General features: G+C 48.6%; 1 protein-coding gene across 3 annotated transcripts in view; it reads right to left on the bottom strand.

The window, feature by feature from the left end:
- LOC107535340 (UPF1 RNA helicase and ATPase) overlaps nt 1-9386 on the bottom strand; it is a 33806-nt gene extending 24420 nt beyond the window's left edge. For 2 of the 3 annotated variants that reach the window (XM_016210754.2, XM_016210753.2), the window contains exon 1: nt 8968-9386. In XM_016210754.2, the coding sequence (XP_016066240.1) occupies nt 8968-9189 (222 nt within the window). In that variant the 5' untranslated portion in view covers nt 9190-9386. The remainder of the gene's footprint in view (nt 1-8967) is intronic. The other variant, XM_016210755.2, reaches the window with a different exon arrangement.
- Nucleotides 9387-12459: the final 3073 nt, after the last annotated feature.

The following is a 12459-nucleotide window of genomic DNA, read 5'->3' as shown; positions in this document are numbered from 1 at the left end:
AAAAATAATAAAATAAAAAAATTCATTTGACCTTAGAAACTGTAATTAAATGAGTAAAGCACTAGAGAGTACCTGGCACAGAGGAGGCTGACAACCTACATCAGGTGACACAATGGGAAGAGTGCAGGGTGTCCTCGTCCTTGGCTGGCACAGGACTGAGGTCCTCCAAGGTCACTAACCCCTCACCTCCAGTCAGGACCCCTGGATCCTGCTGGGCTCAAGGGGGGGAGGGCTTCCCTGCACCCATGGGCACCCCAAGTCTACCTCCAGGCACCACGTCACTGGGGAAATTGTTCTCTCCACCTGTGTTCTGGACACTCACTATCTGAAGTCCATCTATGAGCTGCCAAGCTGATCAAGGCCTGCAGGGGTTTTCTGCCCAAGACAGTTCCATACAACCCACTACAGAATTCAGATGGTGCACATCAGAGCAATAGGAAGAGAGGTCACATAGGAAAAACATGCAAATTCAAAAACTACCCACCCCTCAATGTACTGGAAAAACTCTGTAAGCATCATACCACTCAATATGAAATAGACCTTTCTGTCCCTTGGTCTGAGTCAGTAGATACTCCAGATATACCACTCACTGTCCCTTGGCCCCTGCACAGCTGACTCCTGGTCCTTCAGGTCTCTGCCCCCCCCCCCCGAAGGCCTCCCCTGAACCCATCTGAGGTAACCCAGTGAGGCCACTAACACCTGTCCTGCTCCCTGCCATGACCCTAGCACCCAGAACTGAGACCATACCCTAGGAGACCCCCAGAGTATTGGTTAAATAAATACATCTCATCTAAAACACAAAGGCTGTAAAGTGATTCATCATTTGTTCTTTCACTCCCAAAGTTTAAATATAAAAGAGGGAGTGGGAAATCACCTTCCTCTTAGGGGGGCCTGAGGCAGAAAGGAGCTGCAAGGCCTCTGAGTCCCGCCTAGGAAAAGGATAGCATAAGGTCCAGCTTCTCCCAACTTTTGAAAAAGTTTCAAAATGAAACATCCACATACCGGGCACCTGGATCCACCAGCCACTCACATTTCACCACACCTGCTCTCTCCTCTTCACTCTGCATGCACACTTTTATTTTCCTGATCCACTTCAGAGTCCTGGGCACCAGGACAAGGGCTTTCTCCCCATAATCACAATTGAGGCATACCATGTATTACTGCACTTTGCAGACACAGCATTTCTTTTAACAAATTGAAGGCAAATCTCCCAGCAGCAAAAAGATTACAACTCACTGAAGACTCCAATGATCGTTAGCATTATATAGCAATAAAGTATTTTTAAATTAAGGTACGTGCATTGTTTTTTTAGATATAATGCTATTGCACACTTAACAGACTACAGTATACTGTAAACATAACTTTTATACACACTGGGAAAGAAGACATTGGCGTGACTGACTTCACTGCAGTGGTCTGGAACTGTATGTACCTACAGTGTCTCCAAAGGCATGCCTATAAAGGCATCATGCTCAGGAGCAATACTGATACAATACTGCTATCTAATACCCACAAGCACATTTCCCCAGTGTTCTAATAATGTCCTTTATGGTTATTTAAATTCAAGATCTAATGAAGGGATCACACATTACTGGTGATGTCTCTTAGCCTCCTCTAATCCATTAGTTTTAACACATGAAATTGCGAGTTCACCATTTTGGATTTACAAAGAAGGCATGGTCCCACCCAACAGAGAACTGGGTTCTAGATAAAAGGCACTCGCCCTCCTCTCCCTTATAGTGGATCCCTGTTCTGGTAAGCATGCTGAATCCATCTCTACAGTTCATTTCCCTGCTCTGAGGATACTGGACATGTCCCCAGTCACCTTGGGCTGCCCCTGCCTGCCCAGCTCTGGATGTCAGTCACTCCCAAAGGAGTGTGAGGACTGAGTAGGAACCCACCCCACACATGCAGGGAGAAGCCAAGCTGCGTCCAGAGGTGGGATACTTCTCAGGACGATGACTCAACTGGACCCCAGCTTAGCAGCATGAAAAGAAAAGGGGCTGCCCTGGAGAGCAGGACAGGTAGACATGACAATCACATAGGGGGTCCAGACCAAGCAAAGGCACCACTTTCTAACCAGTGAAGAATCTGACTGTGGAGAAAGGAAGCCCCAAGTATTATCCTGAAATACTGTTAGTGCTATTCACCTGACAACAGTATAGCTACAAAGGAGAGGTGTGCTTTTATGTTTCTAGAAATGCAGACTAAATACTGTAGGGCAATGGTTAGGTATGCTAATTCTTATGGAGCAACCTCAGAAGGAAGGTGAAGTGATACTTTAAAACATTTCAGTGAAGACAAACAAAAAAGGGAGGGAGAAAAATCTTCACAACTGTCAAATCAAGGCAATGGATGGACGGGGTTTACTTTCACTACTTACACATGAGAGAATCCATAATAAACATTTTTACACAATACAGGTGGCCACCTGAAATCTTGCGGAAGTTCTATCAAATGCCTCCCACTCAAGGTGAGGAGAGCCACCTCTCCAGGATCACTGTCATCCCTGGCAGCTGAGCTCTGCAAGTAGCTAAAGTAGACAGGGAGGTGCCATCTTCAGTGGCGAAAAAGGGCTCACAGAGCTCAGCAGGCAGCCTACATCTGCTGTATGTCTAGAAGCCTCCTGGCAACAGTCCACAGGGATCCTGAGAAGCCTGGCTCAGTTGTCCAGCTTGCAAGCTGCTACAGGACCAACACATAAAAAGGCACAGGACCCTTTGCAAGCCACAGGTCCACTTGGCCTCCCACGTTTCTCAGAAGCAGCAGCATTCTGCTCTCAAGGAAAGCTCTTCTGGCAAGAAGAGTCCAAGGACCCCCTGAGACCTGGAGATTCAGCTAGACTCACTGTTCCCTCTCCATCTTCCAAGGCCATACTCTGATCTAGGTGTCATGGCTCTACTCTGTGGGCTGCACTGTTCTGCACCACCACAGCTGTGCAGAATCTGCCCCCTCCAGCCTCCATGCTCGTCACTCTGATGGGGCCACTCCCTCCAGCAAGGCTTCTTGCCCCTCTCAGGTGGGGCCTCCAAAGGGTACACTGACTAGCACTGCCCCCACTCACACCTCCAATTCAAGGGGAGCCCTGCCTCAGCCCTGGGATCCTGGACCCTGATGAAAACACGGACAGGAACTCCTGTCTACTCTAGACATAACTCCTTGTGAGGACTCAAGGCAATGGGGCACATCCAGTGCAGAACAAGCACATGCCCAGGAGGAAGAGTGATCACTGTGGCAGCCTGGTACTGTGATAATTCACACATTCCCTTGAGAGCACGCAGGCACACATCCAACCACTGCACTGTCTGACCTCTCCCCTGGCCTAGGCCATACTCCACTGGGTCTCCAGCCATCTAAGGGCCCTTCCTTTCAAGTGAGGTCACAGCACCTGTCAGCAGCTCTGGGAAGCTCCAGATCCAGCCCAACCCCTTTGCATGGCACATCAGCGTTCATCCACACCCACTCTTCCTCCACGCCAAGCTCAGCTCCTTACAGCACCCCACACCCACCCCTCTGCCCAGTGGATGCACCTTCCTGAACCACTCACAAAGGCTCTCCATTTGCAGGGCAGACCACTCCCTCTTCTGGGCCCTCACCATCCCTAAGATCAACCACAGTCTGAGCAGCACCTGTCATTTCTAACAAAGTAGCTGCAGCAGGCAAAGAACTCACTGCTTGCTCTGCCTGAGGAGGGCACAGCAAGCAGAACTGCTGAGAGGGCAGGAGTCAGGGACCAGGCTGGAGGTTGGCCTGATGGCCTGCAGAGGGGACAGAAGTAAATGTGAACAGACGTGTTAGCACATCTCATCAAAGTACGACTGGGAGTGGCTGAGCACAGTCACCCTATTTCCCTGTTTCAGCTGTTGACCAAAGACTATAAAGATGAGCAAGAACAAAAATGGAGAAGCCCTGGTTGGTGTGGCTCAGTGGTGTGGGCCCGAGCACCGAAGGGTCATGGGTTCGATTCCCAGTAAAGGGCATGCACCTGCATTGTAGGTTCAATCCCCAGCCCCAGTTGGGGCGTGTACAGGAGGCAACCATTCAATGTGTCTCTCTCACGCTGATGTCTCTGTTTCTCTCCCCCCTCTCACTCCACTCTCTCTAAAAATCAATGGAAAAATATCCTTGGGTGAAAGAAAAGGTGGTGTAAGGGAGAAATCAAAGGCAGCAAGTGACTATGGTGATGGTCAGACAGCCCTGGAAATTTACTAGAAAAGACACTGACTTGCATATTTACAAATGAGAGGGCTCTACAGTATGTGATCATACTTCAATATAGCTACTGGAAAGATGCCTTTTTCTGGTATGTGGGAGCTAGACTGAGAGAGAACTTTAGTTTTTAGTTAAAACTGGTACTGTATTGACATTAATTTTCCCCCTAATCTTCCTAAATCTGGGTGAGGAAACAGGTAAACTGAGAAAGAAGTAATTTCACTTATTCACCATTAACTGACACAAAATCTCCCTTTGTTCTAATTGCTGGTTGAGTCCTCCCCATCAACTGGAAACAAACCTGGGAAATGCAACAGGGGGAAAGTGATGGATGAACACTTATTGGGGCTCCTGCAAGGTTATCAGTGTCTTTCTTATCTTTGATTTTCTCAAGGTGCACATATCATAGCTGAACTGCATATTCACAAAACCAGATGGAAAAAGTCCTACTCCAATTTTAAACTCACCACTTTTAGGAACCCCTGACTGTATCAAACTCACTCCTCATCATAAGCTATAGACCAGTAAGCAGAAGAGGATCTGTTTCCCTGATGGTCAAGGATATGTGGGGACAGCCTTCCATGAATTCTGAAGGCAGCAGGAGTACGGTTTTGAAGACCAAGTAACAACTCTTTATCCAAGTATCTTCCCACTTGAAAAGGAAAAAAAAGCCCAAGTTAATGTACTCAGGGCTACAACTGAGGAATTGCCTTTGTGTATCTGGCCACCTGTTTACAGCCACTGGGTTGTTTCCAGTCTGGGGCTCTCATGAACAAGGCTGCTGTAACACTCTGAGCAGCCCCACATTTGGGCAACTACCTTGTTTCTCTGCTGGGCCACAGAGCTGTGGGTTACCATCCCATCAATAAGGTATGAGAGTTCCAAGTGGTATTTCCAGCTTTAAAAACACACACACACACACACACACAAACTGAGCCACTCAAATAAGTGGGCAGTGGTATTCCCCATGTGGTTTTTACCTTACATCGAGATATAACTGACATACAATAAATGCTATATGTTTGAAGTATAAAATTGTATAAGTTGACACGTCAACGGATGTAAACACCCACAATCAAGACAATGAACACATTCACCACCCCCAAACCCCCTAATGCCCTTTGTCATTGTTCCCCTCCCCCAACCACAGACCTGCTTCCTACTACTCAAAGTTAGCTAGCACTTTCTAGAACTTTATATCACCAGAATCATATATAGAGATGGTGCTCCGACTTATGATCTTTTGACTTTACGATAGTAAGAAAGCAATGTGCATTTAGTACAAACCATACTCTAAATTTTAATCTTTTCCTGGGCTAGTGATATGTGTTACGATACTCTCTCATGAAGCTGGGCAGCGGCAGCGAGATGATTTTGCCCAACTATAGGCTAATGTAAGTGTTCTGAGCACATTTAAGGTAGGCTAGGCTAAGCTATGACATTTAGTAGGTTAGGTATATTAAATGCATTTTCAAATTATGATATTTTCAACTTACAATGGATTTATCGGGATGTAATCCCATTTTAAGTCAAGGAGCATCTTTTCTTTTGTCGAAGTGTTTTCACTCAGTGTAATTATTCTGAGATGCACCCACATCGTTGCATATATCAATAGTTTGTTCTTTTATTTGACTGGGTAGTATTCCCAACTCTTAGATTTTCACCATAATTCCAATGTTTAGAGGAAACACAATTGTAGCAAAAGTTAAGAAGAAATAGTTCAACTAGGCAGACTAGAAGGGTTATAACACTGGCCATTAGACAAAGGACTTCTGAAATTACCTTTCCCAGTCCTGTGGGGGTGGGGCAAGGATCCAGGAAAGGGTCAGCTGCTCAAAAGAAAACTGTCATAAGGACACCTGGCAAGGCTGTGTCACCACTTTTCATCCCAGGATCTGGAGGGATTTCATAATTATGTTTCATTTCATAAACAAGAAAATGAGTGTTACTTGAACCAACTCAAGAACTCAGCAAGTGTCACCTCTGGCCGGAACAGACATTCTGCCTCTAAGCAAACTTTCAGGTAAAACCAACTGTGCAAAACTGGCAGCCAGGACTATCCAACGTGGCAGCTCCTGAAAGAGTTACACAGTCACCACCAATTTCACTGAAGACATACATCCACAAAGAAACTTGTACAGCAATGTTCACAGCAGCACTATTCATAATAAGTATAAGTGGAAACAACTCAAATGTCCACCAACAGATGTATAAACAAAATGTGGTCTGTCCATACAAAAGTGGCTGCACAGCACTGGACACTTTACCACCACTCATCCAACAAGATCATATCAAAAGGCATTCAGAATGGGAGGTTTTTTGAGTCTCTCTGGAAGCCCCACCGTACAGTTGGTAACACAGGTAACTCCTGAGGTCAAACAGGAAAAGTCTTCCCAAATGTTGTAGGCAGCAAATGCCACCAACTGGCAGAGGAGATAACCAACTTTTTTCCACTTTCCTATTCTATTCAAACTTTCCTGCCCTCAAAATTAGGGCGTCCTCTTGTGACACAAAGGATACTACTCCCCTCCCCCAAATGCAAATCAAAAGTGAGTCTACAGCCCTGGCCAGTATGGCTCAGAAGTTAGAGCACTGGCCTGCAGACTGAAGGGTCCTAGGTTTGATTCTCAGTCATGGGCCTGTACCTCAGATGCATGTTTGACCCCCAGCCCCAGTAGTGTGTGTGTGGGAGACAACCAATCGATGTGTCTCTCTCACGTTGCCCCCCCCCCCCCATTCTCTCAGTGGAAAAAATATCCTTGGGTGAGGATAAAAAAAAAAAAAGTTAGGTTACAGATGGGTGGGTCATCAGGGCTAATTAAAAGTAAGGAAGGACCATCCCTTTTGATATCAGAACTCAAGTGAGCTCAACTACAATTTTTACCTCCACTGAAGAGTTTCAATGCTTTTATTTTGTACAGCTCAGTGTTCAGATGCAGGGAAATAAATCGATTATTTCAATTGAAAGAGAAAGACATGCCATCAATTAATTGAAAATACCAGGAATAAAACTAGAACCAGAGCTGCCCCTGGATTGCTACTGTTCTGGCTACAGTTAAAAAGGATTTGTAATAAAACCATTACCTTTCACAACCCTGAGCTGCCACAGATGGTGGCACTCTGCTCAACCAAGAGATCTTTATCCTAGGGCTTCCAGACATGCCGAGCACAAGTTACAGACAGCACTATCTGGCCCATTTATACAGTTCAGATTTAATGTATGTTTAAAAGTAACAAAATTAAAACTGCTATGCCCCATTTTACAGCTGTGGAAACAGAGAAGTCTAGAGTCTGAGACTGCAGGTGTGATCACCCACCTCTAGCAACTCATTCTTCTCTCCAGGCAAACTCTCCCCACTCTCCTCCCTCCCTCTATAGTAAACAAAAATGAAAAAAAAAAACCAAAAGAAACATACATACTTGCACACCTGTTCTCCCTGATGCCCCACTCATCAGGCTTCTATTTTTAAGGAATCTGGGGTTAGAATGAGTCAAATGTTTTCTGCTTCTATTAGGGTCTAAAAGAAAGCCCAAGTGGGTGGTCTACCCACGGGAGTGACTCAACCAACTAGACTCCCAACCAGAATGCATCCCCCAGGACAGGGTTTGAGCTCACTCTGGCTGACGATGGGGTGGCTCCCCTAGCCCTGGCACTGCGTACTGATGCCATGGGACACCTGTGACAAGGTGAGCCCCGTAGCTCCTCCCTGGCTGAAAATTCAGGAAAATACACCCGAGGAAGGTGCCAAGCACAGGAAAACCTATTGAATGGAATCTGAGATCCAGAGGATGATGGCAACATTCCCTGGGACACCAGCCCAAGACCCTAGCCAGCCCCCTCTTCCACCCCAGGGCAGGGACCCAGGTCCAGGAAATGTATGCCTGATACTTCTCATAACCCAAACCCAAATTTAAAACACCTAGATAGCTTTTACTAAATGTTCACATCATTAAAAACAAATATCCGATGTGGAAAACCCATTTATGTAAAATCCACTATCACTGCCCACTGGAGGAACAAACTCAAACCCAACTTTTCCAAGGCAGGGCGATGGCGTTATGTAACACGTTGGTTTCAGCAACAGGTAATGCAAGAAGGAAAAACAAAATGCAACCTGCTTTTAGAATAGTTTCAATGGCCAGCGAGTATGTAGTTCTCTACTGGAGGCAAAAATTCCCTTTCTGCTCCAGGAGCCTCCCTCTATTCTCCCCGCCAGAGTCCCTGGGCCTGGGGAAATTTGATCTGGAGGCTCGGTGTGTGTGAATGGGGGGTGCCCAGATGGCCCCGAGCACAGGTGGGGGTAGGGCAGGGCTCCGGTTCGGCCGAAGGGGGGATTCGGGCAGATCGTTCAGGACCCAGATGGAGGAACACTCGGGGACAGGTCACGCAGACCTGACCGGAGACGGACCGAGGGCAGGTCACCTCGGACATGCTCAGAAGAGGACATGTTGCAGGTCACCTAAGACCTGGCCTGAGCTAGATCCGGACAGGGCCTTAGAGATACTCAAGGCAGGTCGCTCGCATGCAGAGTGAGACCTGAAGAAGGTCTGCCCTGCGCCCAGTAGGAGTGTGGCAAACGGGACAGTTTACTCTGGACCTGGCCAGAGTGGGGGTCCTGAAACATTACTCCGAATCCGGCCAGCGTGAGGGAACCGGAACAGGTTACTCTGGGGCCGGCCGGAGTCGGGTAGCCAGAGCAGGTCCGCGGGCGCTGAGGCCCGGTCCGGCTTCCGGTGCCGCCATGTGTAGCTCACCTGGGCATCAAGCTGTCCGGCCGCAGCGCCCGCACCCGCGCCGACAGGGACCCCTGGGCCGCCACCGCCGGGGCCTCCGGGAGGCGTCTGCGTCTGGCTGGGGAGGGTGAAGTCTGTGAACTCGAACTCAGAGCCTTGCGTATCGGCGCCAAGAAGCTCGGCCTCCTCGGTGTCCAGGAAAGTGAGCGTCTGCGAACTGGGCCCGTACGCCTCCACGCTCATGGTGCCGCCGCGCAGGGCCCGAAGGCCGGCTTCTCGCCGCACTCGAGCCCGCCGCCGCGCTGAGGCCTAGGCCGCAGTTCTCGGGCCGCAGCCGCCGCCTCGCCCACGACCCTGGACTGGACTGAAACGCCCACCGCGGCGCGAGCCGGGCCGTGAGCCGCGCTCCGAGCCGTCGCCGCTGCCACCTGTGAGCCCTCAGCGTCGCCGCTCCGCTCGGAGCAGCCAGCCGCTCGCAACCCCCAGCAGAAACCGCCGCCGCTGCCGCCGCCGCTGTGCGCGTGCGCGAGCCCGACGGCGGCGCAGGTGCGCGTGCGCGAGCCCGACGTCGGCGCAGGCGCGCGCGCTCATCGCCGACGCTTCCAACCGCGCCCGGACGCTTTGAGCATAGCGCGCCGACGGGACGTCCGGAACGCACGCGCCGGGGGCGGGGCTTCCAACTGCCAGAGCGTCGGCGTACCGCCCCAAGCTCTGCTTGGTGCTGCCCAGGTGGCTGGCTATAGGGACAAGTGGGTCTCCATTCCTTGGGTTAATTGAGCACTAACTGAATACCCTGCATAGGTGGAACACCCAGCTGGGGAGGCTTGGCGGGACGGTGCAGCCCCATCTCTCCGAGACGCCCCCTGTAAACTGAGGGTGCCTGCACATAATAGGTGTTCAGTGTGCATTTGTTGAATAAACAAATGAGGACAGCCCTTAGCACGGAGCCTGGTGCTCGGAATGGTGTCTACTGCTTGGGACATTAATATTCAGAAGCAGTATATAGGAAAGTGATTGGGACCACTTGCTCTAGGGTAAAATCCTGACCTGGCCACCTGTGGGTTGTGTGACTTTGTACAGGTAACTTCACCTCTCTGAGCCTGGAATTTCCTGGGAAATAGAAATAACAACCATTAAGATGGGATGAAGAGCTCTAGCTGGTGTGGCTAAGTGGTTAGAACGTCGGCCCGCAGACTGAAGGGTCCCGGGTTCGATTCCGGCCCAAGGGCATGTACCTTAGTTGCAGGCTGGAGCCTTGGCTCTGGTCAGGGCACTTTCGAGAGGCAACCAATTGATGTTTCTCTCTCCCTCTCCCTTCCACTCTGAAAAGCAATGGAAATATCCTTGGATGAGGATTAAAAGGAAAAAAGAAAAAGATGGGGTGGAGAATAAATGAACTTCCATTGCCAGTCAAGGGCACGTGCCTCAGTTTCGGGTTGAAACCCTGGCCCCAGTAGGGGCCGCAATGCGGGAGGTAACAACATATCGACGTTTCTCACTCCCTCCCTCCCTCCCTCCCTCTCTAAAAATCAATGAAAGAAAATATATCCTAGGGGTGAGAATTAAGAAAACAAAACAGAAAAAAAAATGAACTATTTAGTCACTCCCTTAATATTTGTAAAGTTCCATGAGGATCTTCCTCATGCAGAGAATAATAAACACATACAGTAGGTGCTCAGTGAAAGGCTGTCCAAGTTCAGCCACTGATTTATGAGCCTTAATCTCCTTAAATTTTGAAGTGCAGCTTTTTTTAAAAATAAATATGTTTTTATTGATTTCAGAGAAAGGAAGGGAGAAAGAGAGAGAGATAGAAACATCAATGATGAGAGTAATTGATCGGCTGCCTCCTGCACTCCCCACACTGGGGATCAAGCCCGCAACCCAGGCATGTGCCCTGACCTGGAATCAAACCGCAATCTCCTGGATCCCACAGTCTCCTGGATCCTAGGTCAATGCTCAACCACTGAGTCACGCCCACTGGGCTCAGCTTTCTTTTTTGTAGAGTGTCTTAGAGAACCCCCCCTTCCCTTTCTGTCCTAAGATTCTGGGGCTCTCTAAATACTTGAAGTCATCTCACAGGGCTCCTGGTTCCTGATCCTGCATGGTTCCTCATTTTCCAGTATTTCTGTCATGACATGATAAAATGTTCCTTTTTCTTCACATCTTTTCTGGTCTCCTGGGCACTAAAATGTGGGGATATGGAAAATGAATAATTAGGTTTCACCCCCCTCCAGGAAGACACAGTTTAAGGGAGAATCCCAACAAGTCTAACAGATGGTTTCAGTAAAATCCAGTCCTGCCATCCAATCATCCCAGGTGCCTCAGGAGGGAGGCCAAGCAGGGAATGTGGCCCAGATCAGCTGACCCTCAGGCCCCAGTGACATGGTAGCCAGGATTCCAGACCCATGCTTAGCCCTCCTTTCCCTGTCACCCCAAAACCTTCCTCTCCCATCTTCTGATGGAGACTTCTTCATAGTCTGTTTGTCATAATTGTGATTAAATTATTGTCAGTGTGATAATTTGTCTAATGGACACCATTTTTTGTAGAGGATGTTGTGAGTGCCTCCACCAGAACTTTTTTACTGGCTGGTGCATCCATATGCCAGCTGTTGCAATTATTGGGTGCTAACAGCTCACAGCCACCTCATCAGGGAGGTTCTCCCCCCCTGCCAAAAAACACACACCCTAGGGAAGCCCACAACAAGGATGGAATGATATGGGGCACAAGAGGCTGGACCCCTTGCATCAAAATGGGACCACTCTCATGGTTGTCAAGCTCCAGGGCTCCCCCTCACCCAGATCAGACTGAGGCTTGACTCCAGTTGAGCCTACTTCCTTGCCTGCTCCTTCCCTAACTTGTTCTGTGTCCCTTACTCCTTCACACATTTCCCCAAGCTCACATGACTCTGAATCCCATCTCAGGCTCTGCTTCTAGAGAACCCAATTCAAGCCAAGGTAGAAGCTAGTACTCTGAGGGCAGGAACAGTCTTATTTGCTGTTGTATGCCCAAAGCCTGCCACAAGAGGGAGCACACAGTAGGTGCTCAACAAATATTTTACAGGACAACTTATGAGCCCTTGTCACTGCTTGGGGAGAACAAGAAAAAGTCCTATTACCCATGTTTATAGGTTGAAGGAATGACTAAAAGGATCACATTTTGTCAAAATCTTCCATTCCCAGTCACCTCTAGCACATTTCTCCCACAACTCCTCCCAGAAATGGTTGACAAAGACTGACACTATTATGTGCTGGCAAAGATGGGGAGGAACAACTCTTGTTCACGCTGCTGGATATACAAACCAGTGCAGCCACTTGGAAAGGCAGTTTGACAGTTTCTTCAAAAGTTGAACATGGACCCATCATGGGAGCCAGCTTTTCCGCTTTTTGGTATTTAACTGAGAGAAATGAAAGCAGACCTTGTATACAAATGCAGTTTATTTGAAATTGTCCCAAACTGGAAACAACCAGAATGTCCATCATCAGAAAAATGGGTGAACACACAACAAAATACTG

Source organism: Miniopterus natalensis, chromosome 4, assembly GCF_054644295.1.
Source record: "Miniopterus natalensis isolate mMinNat1 chromosome 4, mMinNat1.hap1, whole genome shotgun sequence".
NCBI lineage: Eukaryota > Metazoa > Chordata > Mammalia > Chiroptera > Miniopteridae > Miniopterus > Miniopterus natalensis.
This window is presented reverse-complemented; position numbering and strand designations above follow the sequence as displayed.